Raw genomic sequence first — 23,386 nt, forward strand, 5'->3', positions numbered from 1 at the left:
GCTTGGGCGGAATAACTCAGGTGAGTGTGTTGTAGAAAGAGCCGTATGAGCTGTTTATAACGTATTTTTGCATAAACTTAGGCGCTTCAACATAATTTCAGTAAAAACTCCTAGAAGTATGCAATATTTATACAAAATGTCTTTCTTAAGGAACGTTTTAAACTTATTAAATCCCTACAAAAGCATTTCAAAAGTAAATCATGCTAGACATGATAAAGGTACCTTTTCTCTTTTTATAGCAGCCGGATTAGATTTTGATGAAAGGGTTTTTCGTTCGGGAACGGTCTGCGGAAACTTTCCTACTCAAAACGTCCCTAATGATAAACCTGTATAAACATTAGGAAGAAACAAACCCACTCGGCTGGTGGACTAAGCTAGCCAATCAAATGTGCTAAAAGGACCGACCACCACCGACCCAGTTGCTTAATGTTTCGTAAACAAGTACACGAACTGGAGCTGGACGGACGATGATGATGATTTGCAGGAAAAGTCCGTCATCCAAGATAATGAATTTTTAAATTCTGACCCGCACCGTGCTCAAGGGGGAGTGGTGCGATTGTTTCCAAACCGTACCGAGCCCCAGTGCCGCAAACGCAAAACGTCACATTTGACGTGCAGTAATCCCAGGAAAGCGCTCGAGTCTTGAAACGTTGAATTTTCCACCCAGTTAGTGGAAGTTGGAGCTATCGGTGGATGAGTTTTCAGCTTCAAACTTTTGCTTTCCCTTCGTTCGGTGGTGGGCGTTCGCTATGTGTGCGTCATCATCGCCCTCCGATGACTTGTGCGGTGTCGTACCCACCCCTGGTAGCGCTGGTTCGATGGAAAATGCGACGGAATTAGTAAGTGCTCAAGTTTAATTAAGCAAATACACTGGCCAGGATTTATTGTGTTCATGATGCATGACGTGAATAGTCGTAAAATTTTATATTTCTCCCCGCACACGACGCGCCCCTTCCATCCTGGAGTGGCGTTGTTGTTTTGTGTCCAGAGCTCCTGCAGGACTAGATACGACAGTGTAAAAGAGGGCAGCCTGTTCGCCGGTGGAAAGGGGCCGCCCCTAGCACACACAAATATGGCCATAAATTATTTCTAATTAATTTCCCTTTTCCGGTGGGGGCAATTTTTCGGGACGCGGCAGCAAACCTTTGCGGTGGGCAAAAGAGCACTGCGTTGCTCGCACTGCGTACTGTGTCACGCGGCTGACAGGATTGTACACTGTGCCCACACTCCTCCGACGGTTGGAATGTAGCAGCAAATTCAAAAACCCCAAAATTGAATTGGAAAACTTTTCGCTCCTGCTGGTGGTGATGGCGGTGGTGGATGATAATCACAGAAAGCATCCGGTGGGGCGAATAGGGAATTATTGCTGTTAAGTAAGGAATTACGCTCAAGACACCTTCACCTGTGAGGAGACAAGTTCGTCTTGAATTGTTTTGCACTCTGTCTTCTGTCTTCTGAAAACGCAAACTCTCAGCCGGTGAAATAATACCCAGCCCGGCAAAGGAATGACGCGTACGCGTACAGTCAAAAACGCATGAAATCTGTCCAAAGATGTCGTCGTTTCACCACCCCAACGACTGCGAACAACGCCCCGGCACGGTGTCTTATCGTCGATCTGTTTGCACTCAATTACGGGAATAAATAGTGCTTGAGAATGTAAACAGTGTCATATCTAATTGTCTGAGAGCTGGGAAGCTGACGTTCATATGTCGCACTCAACCCCGCGGTGGCGTGAGATTGCGAGTGAAGTTTTTGACTGCTTGAGACGCCGCTGCTTCTGTCTTTCCACTAGCTGAGATGGAGAACAACAAGGCGTGGTGTGAGACATTTGAATAATCCCGCTCCAGAGTTTGTGGAACGAATCTTATGGCAGCTTTGGTGGTGGATTTGCATACGTTTTGTGGAGGGTGACTAACACTAACAATGTGCCTAAGCGTGCGTCATGTTCCCGGGCGGGTGCTACAGAGCGATAGTTGTTGAAGGAGCGTCAACGTTGTTGAGAGAAGTATTGCAAAAAATCTTATGATGATTAGAACAGTAAGCGAATATGTTTAAAGAGAAAAGTATGTGGTTTTGATTGAGGTTACTATTAAGGTATTGAATCTGGTCTAAAAATCCCGAAAAGAACACCTTATTGCATAGCTTTAGGCGCTAAAAATGGCAAAAGTGCTATTATTTCAATATAATGATTTAAATACCCTCTCTCTTGCAGAGGTATTTTTCTCTAATAGCAACTTCAATTGTCGCGATTGAGCACAATTTGCGCACTTGAAAACTTTTTGAATAGTTTTGCAAAGAGACTAACCACACTCAGACCGAAGACAGTGATACCTAAACTGTACGTACCGCTACGCCAGACAACATTTCACACAGCACATATTTGCACTCACTTGTGGGCAACACGGCACCGTTTCCAGCCCGCCGGCCACACTTTGCCACACAAAACACATGCATACACATACATTGCGCACGAAGAAAGTGATATACGAATCCATTCATGCACAACACCATTCGGCGAACCAATTCGCTTCCAGCAGCGGCGGTGCAAATGCTACTTTCCCAAAGTGTCATCGTTATCTCGCTCCCGGGACGAGCGCACGCGGAACGGTAGGAAAAGTGCAAAGTCGAGAGACTTTTCGCCTCCATTTAATTCCCGACTTTCGCAGTCGCTTGACAACACACCGTCTACCCCTGTGCAGCGTATCGTACACAAAAACACATTTGTCCTCGGTGGCGTATAAATGTTGACGGGAGCGAGGGAGCAACCATGCGGCGGGCTTTGGCTTGCCACCAGCGGAAGGAAAACAGCGAAAATGTCCTCCCATTGCAACGACACGGTACATTCGCGCAGGAAAAGCTTACCGTCGTCGCTGACACACTCACACTCACACACACTCACACACACACGGGAACACACTAAATCCGCACTTTCGCATTCCGTTTGTGCTCGGGAGTTTATGCTCAACGGGTTTCGCCATCTTTCGCTTCACCCCGTCGCGCGATGGGACACGGTACCGATACGAACGCGCCGGGAAGGTTCTGCTTCCTTCCATCGATTTCCAACCGGTCGGATTAAGTGTGACAATTGGAATAATGTACGTCGTCAATCAGCTCGGATACTCAACCGTGGTGAAACCGCTAGCTGGCTGGCAACTCGGCAAGCCAACAACAGTAGCGCAAACGGAGTTGGTGGTTCGTGCGGGGAGCGGAGCGGAGCAGGAAAATTGTTCGGAAAATGTCACACGTGTGGGTGTGTGTCTCGGTGCTCAATTTCGGTGGCTGTCATTTTGATGGGGACTAAAAAGCGTATCGGGTTTGGGTGAGTGCGTTGTTTTGTTATCGGGAGAAAGGAAAAGTTTTTTTCCCTCTTGCTGCCTCTTCTTCCACCTTCTCAGCGGCATGGAGAGCGATTCGCGGAAAGTGGATGCGTTTTATCGTGTTAGGTATAAAGTGGCTCACAAGTGTTTTGAGAGGAAGAAAAAAGCCAAACTCAAGTTAGCAAATGTTTGTGACAGGTAGAATGCATCACTTTAAAACAAAGCATAACAAAAGCATTGTTTAAAAACGGAAGCTGAATAGTTAAGCAATTCAATGAATAAATCGAAAAAAGGTGATTATGTCTTGCGTATTGCATAGCTTTAGGCGTTTAACTCAACGATTGGCGAACATGCAATTTTTCCACAAAAAAGCATGCGTTGCTGAGCAAAACAGTAATCACATAATCACATTTACACTTCTGTTAGCCAATCCAGCATTAAACGTGGTTTAGTCAATAAACATTAAGCTCGTGTAATCTAACCATTTCAGATAATTATCATCGACTGTTTACAAAACCCGCCCAGCGTTCGTGTTGCGAAACCCAAAATCCTATTAATAATGGCTAATGTTTTCCCCCAAATATGTTGACATAAGCGCACAAATAAGCGCAATTATATTTACACGTCGTGCCAAAAACAGAAAAGAGTCCACAAGGCACAAAAATCACTCTCTACAATGTTTGCGAATCCTTTTGTTTTGCTTAGCCCTGCGTTCGCCAGCGGTTCGGCTGCTTACTGACTGCCCAAAACACTGCTACGGCCAACACGCCAGCTGGTCCCGCGAGACCAGCACGCGCTTTCTTCGGACTTTCGGGTATGAATTAAACATTTCACGCTTTGGCGTATTTGCGTGTGGCCCACCGAGCCCACGGTGCGCTAGAGTCTTCGCCGGGTTCCGCCGGCCAACAGCGCCACCGGAAGGAGGAGTCTAATTTATTCACCGACAAGCAGACTTTTCACATTATGATTAATTGGGACACATTACGGTTTTATGCTAATGACTTCGTTAGGCTCTTCTCGCACTCCACCTCCGGGGAACATACTGCGGCAGTCGGTGGGTCGGTTGGTGTGCGCTCTCTCTGCAGTAGCCACGCCAGCACCTTAAGGCCCCGCAGTACGTATACGTACCGTGTCCGTATCGTCCCGCTCCCTGGCTAATGATATTGATAATGTTCACTCGGGAGGACCTCCAACAAGGACCTCTCGAACTGGTGGGCACGGTTATTATAGCCGGTGTTGGTAACTTCTCGGCGAGCAGATTACTGACTGGGAAGGAACGTACACAAGCAATCTTACACAACGCCGGCAAAGGCGGGATAAAGGATGCCAGTTAATGAAATCATAACGGGAATATGAAATGAGATTATTAATTTAAAACAATGCGGGATTAGAACATTAGTGGCAATGAGCAGCCGGGAGAAGCGCCCGGGAAGTAGCGCGCACCAGCGAAGCAGATTAAAAGATTGTTGGCGATTTAAGCTTGCGCGACCGCCGGCCTCGTACGGTGTCTTTCGTGTTTGCCGGCGTTCCTGTGTCCAATGGTTCTTTGGGAGCTGGTTGGGTGGGTCTCGTTGTGTGAATGTGAGTATGGGGAATGCGCTTCTCAGCCGTGGATTAAAATGTGCTCAGCTGTAAGTGATAGGATTATGGCAGTCGCACGGGATGGTTTGGGACACGGAAAAGACAATGGTGTATAATGGTTGTCCCGGGGATTTCGGTTGCGCCAACACATCCCACCACTGGCCTATGTCTCGGGGACATTATCACGATACACGGAATGGCTAATTGAGCCGGGGGAGGCCGGCAGTCCATTTTGAGCAGTGCAAAGATGTTTGTGTCAATGTTGTTGTGTGTGGTTTGGGGAGGCGAAGTAAAGCTGAAGAAGGATACGAAAGGCTTATCTTATAGCTAGTAAATGAATTATAAAGCACAGTACGTTGTCAGTCATGGTAGTTTTGGGTGGAAATTGTTTTAACGGTGAAGAGAATATGCATTTCGCGTGGTTTATTCAATGTGAATTAAATCTCTTTTATTAAGAAATGATATTGGTGAAGTAAGACGCAATTCTAGCCGTGAATCCTCCCATACTGTTTGAGATAATTATTACGAAATTTGTGGAAATTAATATCGCAATCGCAGTTGGAATGAAATAAAGTTAAACATTACTTATATTTGTAAAATTCTTAACTGATAAGAATTGACTCATTAAAATTAATTTAAAAGGAACTTTCATACTAATTACCGTTGAAGCTAATCCAGCTCAGCTCATCACTTCTAACTTCTAATGCAAATATTTGTCACATAAAACGATACAACAACTTTTCCCCTCAGAGCACTTGCCTTTGAATCGTCGCTTTAGCTGATTATTTCATTCAATTAGCAAAACTTCTCATGGCAATTAGCAAACACAACTGCAGCCTCGAGTGCGGCACAAAACCCATCCAGCTCGTTAGTGTGCTTACATCGCTGCACTTTCCCGCTCGCACGAAAGCTCACGGTACGATGGGCGGAGCAGCGGAGTAAAAGCATAAAACTATCAAGACACGGAATCGCACAAGCGTACAACAAAGCATGTTATCAAACTCCTAATTGTCCATCCCGAAACGGGGCTGTGGGAAGAAAAAGGAACTAGGCAAGGACCAGGCAGGAATCAAACGAGAGACGGAGCAAGCAAAAAAAAGCACACGCCCTTAAAGCTTCAATCCTATTATGACTTCGACTCCAAACGACTCCAAAACCACATCATCAAAGCTTCTCGAGCTACCAGGAGTTGTGCAGGGCTGCTGGTGCATACTATCCATGCACGCACACCCGGCACACAATGCTCGTGCTGTTTCCATTTGCCAGAGCTCGTTAGCAGACAAACAAACCTCCAAACACATCCCCGAACATCGGTTCTTTGTGTGTGTGTGTGTGTGTGCACTAGGGGAGAATGGTTCCACCACACAGAAAGTTCGGAAAGTTCGTCCCGTTGCCCAGCGGAGATAAATGAGCCAACTTCATTTGATCACGTTCTTTTGCATCTCACCCGGCCTCACTGTTCTCCCATGCAATCCTATACGCCTCGGCAGTGACAACTTTGGCTCCATAATTGTTGGACGATGTTTGCTCTGACTCTGTCACAGCCGTTCGCTCCGTGTCAGGGGGAAGATGGATGAATGTCGTCCCTTTTTTTCCCCCTGTCCCGTTTGTCTCTAACTCAGATCGAGTGCATCAGCAGCATGGGGCGCTTTATGCATGTCAAAATTTATTTGCCATCATTAGGCGACCTTAGACGACGGTGACGACGGATAGAACTGACCGAAGCAAAACCCCGGCTTTTATGAGGTCATGTTCGTGGATGGTGGCGTTCGATTTTGCAGCACCGGCAGGATGACCCCCATTACAGTGAAGGGCAAGATGGTAGTAGATGACCGTCCATGGTTGATGGTATGCATGAGCTTCACTAATGGCAGGTCGGTGCATAACGAACTCAACTCGTTTCAACTTTATGACTTCTTCAGAGTTGAGCTGCAAGAAGCTGTGTCCCAAATTGGAATCAACATAATAGTAATAATGAAAAAGTTCGGCACTGAATCGATCATCGTGCTGTTGGAAAGTCTTCTCAATCCCTCCAAAAAAAAAAACGTTAGTCTTGCTGGTCTTTGAAAAGCTGGCGTTTGAAGAATCATCCATCTTACCAGCGCCGGACACAAATTATGCTGCAGTGCAGATTCCCGTCCCCGAGTGTTCCTGGGCGGCTGTACATGCCCACCACAGCTGCAGCTCATTGATATTCCGGTTGCGGTTTGCGGACAACGGCACTACGTGTGAAGTGCACGCTCACCATGGTGAAGCATCTCGTCGTACGCTCGTCTGGCACCACCATACCAGAGGACAACTTTATTTAGCTAATATATCAATTTCTATCGATTTAATCTAAATCGATTTTCGAGCTCATCCCACCCGTAGCGTCGTTCCTGGTGAAGAATGGTTATCCTGAAGCTGGGGGATCTGTTGAGCTGGAAGATATAAATTGTCACAATCACCGGCTCGAAAGGAGCCGGCCAGAGAGCATGTGCAAGCCTAAATGATAATGGTGCCTTGCTTTGGACCAGTTCTCTGTGACCACTGGGCTCCCTCGGATGTCCCATTACTGACTGCTCAAAGAGAAGACATCTTCAGCAGATCAGTGCACGATAAAGACACACACAGAGCGAGAGAAACATTTTGCGGCCTTTCCCCCTGAGGGGTTAATGCGTTTGCCATGACCGCTTGAACCACTACGGTACTTCGGCTATGCGCCCGGTAGGTTGGTGGTTTTTGTGGGCGCCCAGGTCACCCAGGTTCGGTCAAACCGGTGCAGGCTGTAGCCGGGCAGGAAATTACCGTCAAAACTTTGGCTAATGGATAATTAAACACAATCCAATTAAAATGAGGCGCCCCCGGTGTCGGCATTATCCCGAGTACCTGTACATTCCTTCCCCGGGCAGGCAGGTTGATTGGGCTGGGGGCTGAAAGTTACGAACAATCCCCGGCAAGGTGACAGTTGGAAAATTGAAGAATCAGACGGCCGTGTGCGCGCTGGCCGTCTTGAATTTCCGATCCAGGTTTTCCATTTTAATGAAGTTATGTGGAAACGGGAGCCCGTACAAGTTGGGGAGGACAAGATGTGGTTAAGGGAATGATTGCGCTTCTTGGTGATTCTTGGGAAGTTCCAAAATGTGTCACAACCGAGGAAAAAGTCTCGAGGATGTTGATTGCTGTGACTGAAAGTTTGGAAGCGTTTAAAAGACTGCAAGTGGCATGTACTTACAATCTGATGTTCAGAATACACAGAAAACTGATGTTTTGGAATGTGGAATAGTATGTTACCTGAAAAAGACAAGAAAAAGACATCTGTTAATCAAAAGTTCAAATCCCTTTATCTTAAACCGAAATTATTTCTCAAGCTCCCCCGTACAGAACAAATGTGCTTTCTATAAATTAGTTCTGCAGCATCAACTTCTTCGCCGGAACAGTATGCCACCGCAAGCAATATGTTGCAAATAGTGCACTGCAGTCTCGTGCCGCATCTTCTATTATCTGATCGATTTCATTCAATACGCTCGGCCCCACAAAGAAGGGTGAAGATTGTTTTATGGGTTTGATAATTTCAATAACGAGTGCGCACTCTTCGTGCCACAGTGCCAAGAAACCGTCCACTTCAGCGGCAAAGAAAATCGAGCTGGCTCCAAGTTGCATCACCAGTGTTTGTGCTGCAGGTTAAAAGGTTCTTTCCCTATCCGGTACCACGGTCTGTGACAAGAGTAATAAATAGAGCTGGATGCAACTGGACACCAGCTGGCATGCCGCATTGCCAGCTGACCCTTTGGCCGGTGCGCTTTGTCTCGATCGCCATGGTACGCCTCTTTGTGTGTGCCGGTCTTCTTGGCTGTTGGGGAGCGTTGGATCTTGGGTTTTGCCATCTTGTCTGCTTCAAAGTCCTCTGGACAATGATGAAAAAGTAAACTCCGATGCTCTCGATTCAGCATCGACCGGTTGCTTGCTTGCAAGCCAAGAACAAACATGATGCTGATGCAGCATCTGCCATCTGCGTACTGCTTTATCAACTGTCCCCGCCGACTGGTGCCTGGATACATTCCGGACACGGAGATGAGCTTCCAAAGCTGGGTCCTTTATTCCATTGGTCTTTTGTGTGTGTGTTCGGAATAGCAGCAACTTGGGAGACAAATTTCAGCTGCTTATCGATCCATGGCTGCTTTACGCTCCATTTCAAGATATGTCTAACCGATTCCTTTTCATGCTGTGACGGAGTGACATTATCGATGAAAAGAAAGCACAAACAGCAGGACCAAAGACGATCATTGCATGCCGGTGGTGTACTAAATTCGGTGTAAATAAGATGGTTGGGTTTAGTCACCAAGACTAAACAAACACTTGTTTGGCCGATTGACTTGGGGACCGCATCGATAATGGGTTTGCTCGTTCAATAGTGCGCGATTGAGTAAACAGGGAAAATCCATTTGAAAATAATAGCCACAAAATACGTCTACTGCAAGCAAGGAGTATTGCACTTGCGTTAAATATGTATCGCAACTGGAAGCGCTCATTAATATTTAAAGGAATCAACCTCACTCAAGCGTTACAGCTTACGAATTACCGTTTGTGGCTTTAATGAGCGAAAGAGTAACAGTAGCAGAATCTTGTAAGACAAAGCAGAACGCCAGGAGAATGGATGCACCGTGCAAAAGGGCCAAATTATTCCCCTCAGGCACCGTACAACACGTACCGGAAATTATCAAACGAATCCAGTAAGCTCGGACTGCATGTGGTGAGTGTACTTGTGAGTGTGTGTGCATTGCTAGATTTGGGATTAATATCGAACGTCATTCTATCCCCATTTCCTACCCAGCGGGAGTCACAATCGGAAGCGCCGTAAATCAAACGTGAATAATATCCACACCACAAATCATCCCGTTGATACATGCATCCTTTGTTCCGAGGCGGAGAGGATGTAAATACATGGCACCACAACAACAACAAAAAAACCGATCCAAAAGTTACTGAACCTGTACTGCGAATAGGCATTGCCTTTAAACGCGAGGGCATGAGTGTCTTTGTGAGGGGTTTTGTTCCCTCTGACAATCTGTTTTACACCAAAAAGGCACACCCGAACAGGCATCAAACACAGAGGCACAAAACAAAGGGAAACATCGATTCGAGTAATCACGAAAAAAAAAGCAACCACAAATGCACACAGCTGCGGCAAGTGCATCGCATGCAGATACGCAACAAAAGGTTTTGTGGAAAAGTTGCAAACAAGGAAAGGGAAGGATCGGTGAAAATCGGCCTACACTAACCCGATAGGAAAGGATTTGTCGCACAGTGTTCGTTTAGTGGTCATAAGTTGAGTTGTAGAGTTTTCAATTCAGAAGTTAAGTGGAATTTGTTTAAAACTATCTTGCTAAGCGCCTGAAGGTATGCAATTGTATTATGAAGGAAGAAGCAATAAACATACATCCCAAGCGCACAGATTCCAAAGCGTATGTGTTAGCATTTGGAAGAAAATTAATAAATCAATTGCATACTTTTAGGCGATCAAGTACTTATATTCTACACTTACTAGTATCGATACATCGCCTGAAGTTAGGCAATTTGCATTGCAAAACTAAACTTTTGTCAGTTGTAATGGTGCATGAAGATGTACATATTCGATTACTTAGTTGAAATGGTTTGAAAAAACTAAAATCAATGGAATATCGCAAAATAGTATTGATATTCTGTCCATTTGTTCGATGCTGCACTCTACTGTGTCAGGCTATCGTGTGCAAAGGCATAAAAACAGCCTTTATGTTTTTTCGGTACCACACAAGAAAAAACAAGCGCCAAATCTACTTTGATGGTGTTGATGATTTTTTGCCATTTTTCTCGACTTTCTTCCTTGTGTCCCTTTCCCAGCTCCTTCCAAAACCCCCTCTTCCGCTTGTCAAACACGGCCAGGATAATGGATAATGAAAAACACAAACATATGCACCCGACAGGGGGAATGGAAAGGTTGCACCACTTTTTTTGCTTGTCTTTTTTTTCAGTCTACTTGGTGTTTCTGATATCAGCACAATGCTTTCGAGTATCTCCTGCCGGTGGTTGTTTGATTTCTTTCAGTCTGTTTGCCTATGGATGCGGTTGTCGTTGAAGGCCTATCGTTTTCGCTACAAATTGATGCCGGCAGGGATGCAAAGGGAGTGATTATTTCTTTTTTGTGTGTGTATGTGTGCCTTCTTTCGGGCTGCATTTATCATCAAAAGAGTAACCGCATCTGGTGTTTGGTGTGCGTTTAATGCGTCTCAATCCAATAGTCAAGATAAAAGGCGAATTTGAAGCACACGATAGCGAAAGAGATACGAAGATACATGTGATATTTTACCAATTTTTGAGAAAAGACCGTACAAATTGTTCATACTCGCTTCACTGTTTAGCATTGCTTTAATTTCCCCCTTAACGGATGAATTCTTCTCACCACACCTCTTAATGCGTCGGTAAGCCAAATTAAACCAACTCCACGTCTAGGGGTACTGCTTTGCGCATCCTTGCAGTGCAATGAAAAGTAATGCCGTCCCTCCCCAAGCAGAGCAATTTGAAGCTGGCAGTTATTTTGAAGTCTTATTTTATTTCACGTTGTTTTGCATATTGCACACTTCTGCATGCAAACACGGTACAGTGATACAATAATGAAGAGCATGATGTACGGAAGCACACCGTAGCCGTAGTAATGAAGTGGGGAAAAAAGATTAAAGCGCTGCCCGTGAAGAGTGCTTGAACAGTTGCTAAATTAATGGGAAAAGATCACTCATTTCCGTTGCACCGGATAGAGCGGGCGAAGCAAACATAAATGAACGCTGTCTTTCATGCGTCACGCTTACTGCTGTCATCTACAGTGGGCTGGATAATGCTGCAAATATCAAGCGACGAAAGATAAAAGACAAAAATAATGACCACCAGTTAGCGGGGGGACAATTAAACGCATTACGCGGAGCAGACAGCTTGAGTGCAAAGTACTACTCGATTCAATTGCCTCTGCGAATGGCCGATAAGCAATATTGCACCTACAGAATTTGATACTGTAACTTTAATCTGTTATCTAAGCGATAATAATTCGATAGTAACAGCAATTAATCGTCATCTTGTTGTTGGTATAATGAAATTACTGTATGAATGATGTTTTTTTTTTCATTCAACTACAATGATAACACATATTAACTATTACAAGGTTGTGATGAGATAAGCCTTATCAACCTTCCACCACACCTAGCGTGCGATAACAGGCATCGAAAATCCAAAGCCAATGTTTTGGATGCTCCCCAAGCTCAGTTGATAAGTGTCCACCGTACGAGAAAGTGTTACGCGCAGCTGTTTTGCAAGCTAGAGAATGTTTTGGCTAGTCACGCTGCTGGCCGTGTACGTGGCTTATCTGCTGCTTAGGTACCATCAACAGCGGCAGAAGCTGCTGGCTATTCGGGCTAAATTCGGCGGCCCAGAGTCGAGCTACTTTCTTGGAACGTTTTATTTGTTCAAAGACAAAAGTATTCCAGGTAAGAACGATGGTACAAGTACACGATTTGTATGCGAATGTACATCATTTATGGTTGTCGTTTAGATATATTTGACCTCGTTGTTGGGCTTCACAAACGCTACGGTCAGGATGTGGCCATTATCGGTGCTTTTAATGATTTGGTGCTAGATCTGTCCAGCTCCAAGAATGTGGAAAAGATTCTGCTTGCGAAAACCACGAAGAAATCGTTCGTGTACGATTATCTCGAGCCATGGTTGGGCACCGGGCTGCTGATCTCGTTCGGCGAGAAGTGGTTCCAGCGGCGCAAGATAATAACGCCAGCGTTTCACTTCAAGATATTGGACCAGTTTATTGACGTGTTCAATGAGGAAGCGGATGTATTGATCTCCAAGCTGGAGAAGCATGTTGGAAAGGGAGAGTTTGACATCTACGACTATGTGACACTGTACGCGTTGGATAGTATCTGTGGTGAGTGAGAGTTGCTGAAGGATGAGAAGAATTTTTGGAAGAATTTTAATACAAACTCAACGCATTCCTAACTTAGCAACTTCAATGGGTGTTCGCATCCATGCGCAGGACGATCCCAACAACGAGTACGCACAAGCCGTCAAGCAGATGAGCGTGTTCTTCCTACGGCGTGTGTTCAGTCTACTGCGCCAGTTCCCAGCACTGTTCTTCCTGTATCCGTTTGCCCGGGAGCAGGGGCGCGTAATCAAGAAGCTGCACCACTTCACCAACACCGTCATCGAGAGCCGACGGGCACAGCTCGAGCAAGAGCAACGGCTCGGCAAGCAGGAGTTTGACGTGAACGAAGAGGATCTTTATTCCAAGCGACGCAACACGTTCCTCGATCAACTGCTCAAGGTGTCGATCGATGGAAAGCCTCTCAGCACGGCCGACATTCGGGAGGAGGTGGACACGTTCATGTTCGAAGGGCACGACACGACAACGTCGGGCATCGCATTTACCATCCTTCATCTGGCCAAGCATCAAGATGTGCAGCAGAGATTGTACGAGGAAATCGACCGAATGTTGGGAGAGGAAAAAACGAAAGTTCCGCTCACGAACGCGCTGCTACAGGACCTCAAGTACCTCGATATGGTGATAAAGGAATCGCTTCGGCTTGTACCGCCCGTGCCAATCATTGGGCGGAAGCTGCTGGAGGACATGGAGATCAGTGAGTAGTTTTTTTCTTCTAATTCTATTCTTCGACCGTGCTCTCAATGCTTGCGGTGTAGTGCTGTTGCTTGTGTGCCTGTGAGGGCCGTTTTTTTAGGGCTCCTCCGTCCTTCAGATCAATCTTCATTTGCGTTCATTTGCTTTCTTTTTTCGGCGTCCCTGAACGGACGACGGTGTTCCCGTAGACGGTGCCATTATCCCGGCGGGCACATCGATTTCAATCAAAATCTTCAACATTCACCGCAACCGGACCGTGTTCCCCGAGCCCGAGCGGTTCGATCCGGAGCGGTTCTCGGAGGCGAACGAAATCAAGCGCGGCCCGTACGACTACATCCCGTTCAGTGCCGGCTCGAGGAACTGCATCGGACAGCGGTACGCGCTGCTGGAGATGAAGGTAACGATCGTGAAGCTGCTGGCCAGCTACCGGATCCTGCCCGGGGAGTCGGCAGGGCGGATACGGTACAAGACGGACCTGGTGATTCGACCGACCGAGGGCATACCGGTGAAGCTGCTGAAACGGACGGCGTGATTGACGTGTAGGAGTGGTTGTTGGAGTGGGCCGTGAGATTGAAACGCAGACATATACTTAGGAAAAGCATTTGGGTGGTTGAATTTTCAGGAAAAAAGGAAAGCGATAAACGTGTAGGTGTGTGTCAGGGTACTTAAAAGCTCTTTCGATAAAAAAACAGCTTTGCAACAGGATTGACTTGAGCAACAGCCCAAACGTATGCAATTTTCTTTTCATTACGAACTTTTATTCAAAACTAGCATACATTTAGGGGTAAAATGGAATGTTTTGCTCTAAAAGCCGGGTTCGTTCATGTTTGATTTTAATATTATTAAAACGTACCTCAAATATTACAAAATCCATTTCCAAAAGTAACAAAATTGATCTCTTTATTTGTGCTCCTGCTCCATGCATTTCCTCTGTGTTACATTCCGCAACAGTGGTTAATCCGTAAACTTTACATTCGCTTGTTTGCGTTTTCTCTCTGCGCAAATATGTGTACATCGAGCCGAATCCAAAGATAAATAAGCTTTGTTTGATTTATCATGTTCACCCAACTCCATTGCTTACGAGCCGGAACAAACGTGTCCACGGCCACGGGTTATACGACGTGCATACGTTTTTCGCCTTTAAATGTGTAATTCTGCCTCAACAGAACCCCTCACCTTGGCGCTCTTTTTGCATGCAAAGAATAATAATGGATTGTGTATTTGACTTATTCAGTTTTGGCAGCATGACGGAAAAAAAGGTTGAAGGTAAAATATACCTTTCTAACAGACAAAATAAACTTCCTCACACTCTACCAGCGCCCATGTCTGCCAGTGAACCGGGTCTGGGCGGCTACAGTACTATCGTGTGCCCTGTCAAAATTCGTCACGCATCCGTTTCCCGCCTGGCCGTACAATTTAACTCACATTACCTTGGGAAACTTATTACATCCACCACTTATTTATGACAAACCTCACCTTCGTTTCCAATGCCGCGCTTTGTGTGGATAGTCTGTCACACCATCGGCCACAGCGTCTACCCGAATGGATGGAGGATGGCCAATTTGGGGGTTTCATTCTACCTTTTCTTTTTTCCGATATCGGACACGTTATGCTATTTCAAAGGCTATTATTTACCGACTACTAAAGCATCGCTTTCGCTAAAGGTAGTCTGGGCTAAAGCTACAGAACGAAGGAAGGGATATGCGGATAATCCAGGAATATGCGTCCAGCAATAGAAAACACCGGGGAGCTCCAGGACGCGTTCCCACCGGAAAGTGCGAACATCGACATTTCAGACATGATTATGAGCAGGCTAATATAAATAAATAGAGGAAAAATATCGTTCCAGGGGAAATGCTTCACTAGAGTGTTTTGGGGCGTTTCCGAGAAGCAGCGAACAACTCCTCTTTCCTTGGTTCGTTCCTGTATGTAGGAAGACGCACAAGGGACTGCCCTTTTTTGCTGGTTGCCCCGGACCTGGGCATAAATATTGTGAAGGAGTAATAATGTGCCCTTTATTGCCCATTGTTGCGTAACCACACGCGCAGGGCGGACCCGTTCGTGACCGAGTAAGGGAAAGAATACCCAAAAACTGGGGGGAAAAAAGGTAGCGTTCGGTTGGATGTCACTGGGCCACTGAGGGTCCGGCTGTTTTTTCGGGTGGTGCAATTTATGCTAACCAACGTGCTGCTTTGCTGCTGCTGCTGCTGTTGCCGACCTGGTCATTGTTGAAGTACGTGCGAATTGGTGCTGGGCGGTGTATATATGTAGGTCGTTCCGTTGGGCCAGGTTTGGCTTCCTGATTGTTTGCTGTTCATTTCAGTTCTTGCCACTCACCACTCGTGTTCCCCTTTTTGGAAGGCAAAAAAGCAGGATATCCTTAATTCTCTGATGCTCTACTGGAATACCCCGTCGTGGGGCAGTTCTTAACCCCCGCAAATAGTGGTAATGATCGTACCGATGATGATTATGAGTCTGGAACGAGGTGTCCCTTTTTGCCCGTCTACTACCATCCCTGCTGTCCCAACAAAATAAAAAGGCGATCGATACTAACACTATCAGCCGGTGACTTACTACCATCACTAGAAGCGCTCAGCAGGACACCCCCCGTAAAGGTAGATTAGCAGCAAATGCGCCTTACCCCCAGCGTGCCGGAAAGACTAAACAAACGAGAAGACAACCAACCGCGCTTGAGGTAGTTTCGATAAGAAACGAGCGACTGAAACCATTTCCCCGGGAAACTGGCTTTGGTTTTCAGTTGTTTTGGTTCTGATTTTATTTCTATCCCTCTCCACCCGCAGCCCAGCAGGAAGTCCATCCGTATTGATTGCGCACGGTGCCGCTGTCGAGTGCAGCAGGCAAAGCAGGTGGTGGGAAGGCTGGGGACGCCTTCGAATCGTAGCATCCTGCTGGGTATTGTTCCAGGAAAATTGTCCCGTAGGTCGCTGTGGTTCTACAGAGGCTTTTTTTTCTTGCCCACGAAATCTATTTTTATGCTCGCGCTGGTGGTTTCGGCGTGTTTCACATTTCCTTTCTTGCGTGCGTACGTCACGTGGATTTTCTTTTCCTCTGTTCCTGGTTCCCCGGTTTCGGCGGTCGCACGGGCGCAGTGTCGCTCATAAATTCGATTGCTAACGACTTTCCAGCATACGAACGGAGCATAACAATAACTTTAATTGAGTGAGTATTTACCGGGCGCGCCGGGCAAGTATGGGCCGAAGTATGGTTGGAATGTTACGGGCTTTCCGGGCCGGGTTTCACTGCAGAAAAAAAGTCCTTGCCGGGTGTCGTTGTGTGTGTGTTGTTTCTGTGCTGGTGTGAAGCTAAATTCCTTCACATTCTTCCACACAAACACTCACTCACACACAGACGCCCATGTACGAAAAACTTTAAGCTCAAGTTACGCCGAAGCCTCAAGAATTGTACATTCAGGAAGTGAAACTTTAACCTCAGCCTTTAGCCGCACGGCAAAATCACAAAAATAAAACACACCGATAGGCCTTGGTGGTGGTGGTGGTGTGATTGTGTTTTTGTGTGCCAATGTGGGTCAACATCCACAGTACGACGGCGGGCAACGGAAGCCCCCGGAAACCGGAACAAAGTACGGCCGGAAAATGCTCCAGTCTAGACCAATTTATTTCACTACCAAATGAGTGTGGGTGTGTGTGTCTGGAATGTTGACCCAAACCGGCATGATGCGGGGCATTTCGGTGTGTATGTGTGTGTGTGTTTGTGCGCACTAAATGTTACATGTTGCTTCATTGAAAGCTGTCCGAAAGTGTTGAAATTGTATTTCTGCTTTTTATTCGTTAAATTCCACTTTGAAGTGCGTTGTTTTGGAGTGGAAAATGGGAGGAAAACGGCGGGTGTTTTGATTAACCGTAATGAAAACAACACACCCTCTCTCACACAGGGCGCATTAACTGCGCTGAGTGTGTGTGTCTGCAACGAGATTTCCATTGTAAAGTTGAGAATAAGAAAAACACAAACCTTCCAAATTCGAATTGGAAAACGGTATTTTTTGTTGATGTTTTCTCAATTTCAAAAAGGTAATTGGAAATAAAACCAAACCGTAATGGTTTCTCCGTTTACGATTCACCTCTCCCCAGCCCTACGGTTTCGGGGTGGGCTGGGTGGTGCAAGAAAAGCTTCTGCGCACGGGGGAAAAAGCTAAAAAGCAACCCCATCCCACTCGCAACCGAGCTGCTGCTTTACAACTGTCACCTGAAGCGGGAAGTCATCCTTTTCCTTTTTTGCCCTGGCAGGATCCCTCTCCCACCTGTTCCCTCTCCCCTCCTTCGGCACAGAAGTGGGTCGTTCCGTGCAAAAAAAGGTATTAACAAAATGTGGCAGATAGCAAATTGAAAATCACATAAATTATTTATGACATTCGTTTGTGGCGCGTTCGGTCACAATAAGGAGCCGCGCAGGCAAGGCAGGTCGACGGCGAAGGTGGCTGCAAAAGCATAATGGCAGTTGCTGCCAGTGTCATGTTGGGTCGGCGGGCTGTTATGTTGCTGCATGTTTTTTTCTTCTTCTGCTTGTTACTTACTCTGTAAATAAATAAGTAGACAGACAGACGAGGACGGGCTAGCAAACTATGGTCGAAGTGGCTGTCTTTCGCTTCTATTTCTCTTTTTCCGAAACACAAGCAAGCGAACAGAATCCCATTGCAAGGCACAGCCTCGGGAAGTTACATCACTGTGGGTAGAAATGGGATGTGCTGAGAGAGAGAGAGAGAGAGAGAGAGAGAGAGAGAGAGAGAGAGAGAGAGAGAGAGAGAGAGAGAGAGAGAGAGAGAGGGAGGGAGTTGGAAACAGTTGGCCGACAGTTTCTCCAAGCCAAGAGCTTCAAACAAGTACCCAGTTAGTGTGCGGCAAGAAAGAAAGAAGGAAGGTAAAAAGGACGTTCAAGTATCGGAAGTGGCCGGAACAGTTTTGGGCCGGATTTCTAGTCCATCACCTTGTCCCTCGAGAGAGAGTGTCGAGCGAATGGGACTTTTGCTTCTTTTCGCTATGCTTTTCTTTGCAGTGAGACGTTTGCGAAATAAAAATGGAAACAGTTAGCAAAAACCCCATTCCAGTAGCTTTTACTTGTGTTGTTGTGGATCGAGCCACTCCTACACACACACACACACGTGGGAATGGGCATCAAACTTTACTTTGCCACAGTCTTAGCGCTGTCGTATGGCGAACATGTTACGTTTGTTGCCATCAGCCTTTCGCTCGGAGGCAATTCCTCGCATGTTGCTTACTCACATTTATATTTATATCGAAAACCACTGGGTCCCTAAGCTTGAGGGTTCGTTTTCCCCAATAAAGACGTCCACACTGTCAAACTTGGCGTGTGCGTGTGTACCGCACTGCCAAACCACGCACTGCCCCAATGGTTTGAGGTTGAAGTTGGTTGCGAACGAACTATGCTGTGCAGTGGACAACTTTCCGCAGCATGAAATTAGCTTTATAACTTAGTTGTTACCGCTAGGAATGGCAAGAATGTGCCACACTGTCACAGGTAGCACCGGGCAGGGAATGTAATGCACCGGCAGTTGGTAGGAGAACACGAGAACACAGAAATCTTACAAATATTACTCCTGCTTCGTGCCAACGCTTCGAAACACGAACCTAAAGCTTGACAGTTTTTAAGTCGACTTTGTTGCGCCACTCTTGTTAGATGGAGCAACATGGAGCGTGGGTGAAAGCAAACGACCGGTAAATAAACTGACATCATCCGTGGTTCGAGTGGACACCTGACCAGGTCATGTGTCGCCAGGCTCTTCCCGGCAACGGAGTTCACAGTCCATTTCGAGTTCAAGCAGGTGTGCGAAGCCAGCAAGCCGTCTGCCATCGTCGTGATAATTATCCTGCACTGAACCGGGAACCACTGAACCTGTGGCTGCTGGTTGCACCATGCTGGCGCACATGGAAGCGGATTAAGGATGTAATTATTTTGAAGACTTCCTGCCTTTGCTCTCGTTTGGGGTTTCCCCTGGTTTTTTTTTTGTTGCAACGCTCAATTCCTTTTTCTTTTCGGTCCTCATTTTCACCCGGCGTGTACCCGGCCATTCCCAACTGCACCGTGTGATGGCGAACATTAATGAAAATTACCTCGTGTAAGGATGTGAAATGTGGCAAAAAGAAAAACTTCACACTTAACCGCACAAAACCGTCATCTACTGTGGGAAAGGTAGAGGTGCATTAGCAGTAAATGGTACCATTTGTGGTTTAACTAGCGCAATTTGCTGGAAAAGTGTGTTAGGAGTTCATTGTTTTTTGGAGCGTTAACAAATGTTAGATCGAAAAAGTATGAAATTTTACCGCTTTGTGTTAATGTCGATGTTTGAATCATAAAATATATGCGTTTGAACATTCATTTTATCACCAATATTAAAAAAGTAAAAAAATAATCATTCTGCATTGATTCCCTTAAACCGCCTAAAGGTATGCAATCTGTAAGGCAAATCTCAACTATTCCTAGTACACGAACCACCATGGCTCGATTAATGTTCCTTGTTCAGCATCTTGTTCGAATAAGCCATTTAAAACGGGAGCTTATGGTTATCCTTCCGGGCGCTGATAGATTTCAATTGCTCAAGAAATCAAATAAGCTCAACTAACCCCTCGCCCGCCTTCACGTACGTACGCAAACAGAGGTTTTGGTGGGTAAATTTATTTCTTCATCCATTCTCAAGCGCCCGAGCTTTTGCCTGGGGCTGAGATGGTGTAAACCTTAGCATGGTATGCTTTGCCATTGAAATGACCCTTGCAGTAAAACAAGAGCCCTCCCCTCTAAACTAAATAATGGCACACAATGGGTGTGCTGCTGCTGCTGCATCGTGCTGCATGAACACCTTCTCTCTTCACTAGCAAAACGAACGCAAAGTTTAGCAATTTATGGAAAACGTATGTTTGCTCCTAATTTATTCTCCGGTACGGTGTTTAAACTGCTGGAATATTTTATACGACTGACCCCGTTCCGGACGCCGCCGGATCCCTGAAGTTGCTGTTTGGGGTGCAAACATCCTGGTGCTCTTTCTTCGATTGCATTCTTACCGGGGACTATGGTAGTGCCTGAGTGCGTTCCAAACGTGTGCCGTGTGCCAGTTCGGAGCTTCCGATTCGAGGATGCACGTACAGGCTCGGCCAGAGAGAGAGAGAGAGAGAGAGAGAGAGAGAGACGTACCGCCCGGAAGTCGTTAGTAGTAGCCTCAGCCGGAAAAGGGACTGACCGTTTTACACGACTCGACGAGACGTGCAGACGGAGAAAAGTGGCTAACGCGTCGTGCGGTATATGGGAAGCGAATAAAACAAAGCGAGCTGAATCGTCGGCGGAAACAAATCATTAGTTCCAGCTCCAGAAACGGAGCGGAGCCTTTGCTGTGGGAGTGGGGCATGGGACAAGCAAGGTATAGGAAATGTTACTTTGGAGTCTTGGCAAGAGCTTCCACTACAGCACTTGGGCACTGATGCAGCCATGCAGTGCAGTGAAAGGATACTCGATGACGGTGGAGCACTTGCGAAACATGACACCGGCAAGGAATTAATTTGGAATACATTTGTTTGGCCAATTAATTTTACATCATTCGCAGGAACGAGATAATTGAAGGTAGATACAGCAGAAAGGACGAAGGGGGAGCAGGAAAAACATACAGTACAAACTCTCTCCCTTTACACACTGCCTAAAGCAGTGTTTGGTACAAGTTAGGCTGCTTAATCATCCACTGGTGCCATTTGATTTGGTGATTAGGTTCATAATTTCCTTGATTGTATTTGATTGTTGGTTTGTGTGCCGAAAGCGTCTATTATTAGTGACCATCAAAAGACGTGGCGCGTGGCCCCGGGCCGGGGCGTGGCACGTCTTGAACAAACAATTTCCACTTCCCGATTGGCATCGTAACACTTATCGGCCCACTATAACCCAAAACGACAGCAATAATCATAGCGCGCTAATGATTGTGTAGGAATAAACATAAATATGAAGCAAAAGCTTCGAACTAACCAAGGGGAAGCTTGGTATGCATATATTTTCGGTTCGACATATTGCGTCCTTTGAGACGGTCGACAGGGGATCGAAAAGGGCGAAAGCTTACTTCCTGCGAACACATTATGGAAATGCGGAGAGCACAGGCCAGAGCGCTTACACCAAACGAGTGCAAGGGAAATAAAACAACAGCAAATAGGGCTTAATTCCGGGCGCATGGCGCCCTCTGCTCTCCCCCCATTGCCGCCCATTTTGTTTGCAGCATAATTTCACAATAATTTAATATTTATTTCAATTATATTGAATCACGCATTCATGTGACGGTCGTTCCGTGACCCACCGCTCCTTGGTTTCCGCAGTTCCGTTATTGTTCCGCCGCAAGGCTGCGAATGGTCAACCTGCCAGGGCCAATTACGATGACTACTGAAGCTACCCACTCCACTCCAGGAGCATTTCCCCATCGATTGCTAAAATCGGATCGGAAATTAAAAAATCAGTCGCCACAAGGCATTGATCCTCTTAAACAAAGCCCATCGCGCAAAAAAAAAGGAACATCCGCAACGCTCCGACAGGGACGGAAATAAAATGAACCACATCGACACCTTGATCCTCATCAAAATGGCAATCGACAGGAGACAGGAAGACAGGAGGGATCAATTTATGCTGCTTTTTTTGTAGGAGTACACCCATTTCAAAAGAATTCAACAATCCAGTAGGGGGATCAATTTCAGCACAGCAGCACAACTCACGGATAAATTGCTCCAGGCAATTCGAAATGGCGTTTCGCATCAATTCCAGGATTAAGCATTCATCAGACTCTGGAGTGTACTTTAAGTTGCGAGTGTGCGCGGGGGGTGGGGAGGACAGGACATTTCTACCGCAACGCAGTTGTTCGACAGTCGCGCAAATCCACGGAGCGATGACGCTTGTATCGGTCGCGTAAATTTTAATCCTGTCGCTCACTCTCACGCTCCCAGCTTCGGTTACAAAACGTTTATATTGGAGGGACGCGACCGGGCTTATTGATTGCGGACCCGGCTGGCCCAATCAATACGGTAAGCCAAAGTATCAAACGGGTGCACCGTTCTTAAACAGAGCCAACAGTCCCAACCAACTGGGAAGTTGTATCGTAAAGTGGAATAGCAGAAGGAGCAGAAGAAAAAAACAGTCCTTGTTGTTATTACCCTTGGAAAGCTTTCAGATCACGTCCAGAATGGAATCGCTCAATCAAGCCATGGACACCGATACACACACACACACAACACTTTCCCGAAGTCACACCGTTGCGATGGTTACTGTCCCGGGGAAAGAAGTTGAATAGAAGAAGAAAAAAAGAAAGGACCAGCTACTTTAGGACATTAAATTTCAAGCGACCCAAGGTGGCTCTTGAAAAGCTCCCCGTCCCGTCTCGCAAGGCTCGGCCCTAGGAAATCTCTGCCCTAGATCTGGGTCATTGATTTTTTGCTTCTCCATTTTACCCACCTTTTTTGGTGCCTTATTTGGGTAGCAAAAGGCCCATTTCAGATTCCAACTTTGGTAATGTATGGGCTCTTCCTGTGGGCCCGTGAATTCTGTGTGCTCTTCCAACCAAAAAACAGCCACGGGGCTGCCGAAAACTTCCTTTATTGACACCACCCGAATTGTGTGGGTATTTCCTTGGGTTTTGGGAAAAGTTTTTGCGTGCAACCATATCCACAGCAACACATTGCCGTACACGCTCCTACGGAGACGTAAATTACGGTGAAAAACTAACTGCCCCTCAAGGGCAAACGCTTGCTCCGGGTGCTCGGATCGATATGCCAACCTGTCTGGCGGTAGTTAGCTCGGTAGGTAGCTCGCAGAAGCAGAAGGAATTTGTCAA

At 46.3% G+C, this 23,386-nt stretch overlaps 2 protein-coding genes across 3 annotated transcripts in view; one reads left to right on the forward strand and one right to left on the reverse strand.

The window, feature by feature from the left end:
* Nucleotides 1–23,386, reverse strand: part of LOC121595317 (kinesin-like protein CG14535) — a 115,034-nt gene that overhangs the window by 31,267 nt on the left and 60,381 nt on the right. The window lies entirely within an intron of this gene.
* Nucleotides 12,171–14,167, forward strand: LOC121595318 (cytochrome P450 4d1-like). Its single transcript, XM_041919228.1, has 4 exons — nt 12,171–12,388; nt 12,454–12,837; nt 12,914–13,546; nt 13,734–14,167. The coding sequence occupies exons 1-4, from the start codon at nt 12,226–12,228 to the stop codon at nt 14,075–14,077; spliced, it is 1,524 nt and encodes a 507-aa protein (XP_041775162.1). The 5' UTR covers nt 12,171–12,225; the 3' UTR covers nt 14,078–14,167.

This window comes from Anopheles merus, chromosome 3R (assembly GCF_017562075.2).
Source record: "Anopheles merus strain MAF chromosome 3R, AmerM5.1, whole genome shotgun sequence".
Classification (NCBI taxonomy): Eukaryota; Metazoa; Arthropoda; class Insecta; order Diptera; family Culicidae; genus Anopheles; species Anopheles merus.

What these genes read in the sequence shown, in the direction of transcription:
- LOC121595318 (XM_041919228.1), top strand. Translation starts at nt 12,226, where the DNA reads ATGTTTTGGCTAGTCACGCTGCTGGCCGTGTACGTGGCTTATCTGCTG. An exon ending in CAAAGACAAAAGTATTCCAG is followed by an intron (nt 12,389 to 12,453) that starts GTAAGAACGATG and finishes GTTGTCGTTTAG; the next exon opens with ATATATTTGACCTCGTTGTT. An exon ending in GCTGGAGGACATGGAGATCA is followed by an intron (nt 13,547 to 13,733) that starts GTGAGTAGTTTT and finishes GTGTTCCCGTAG; the next exon opens with ACGGTGCCATTATCCCGGCG.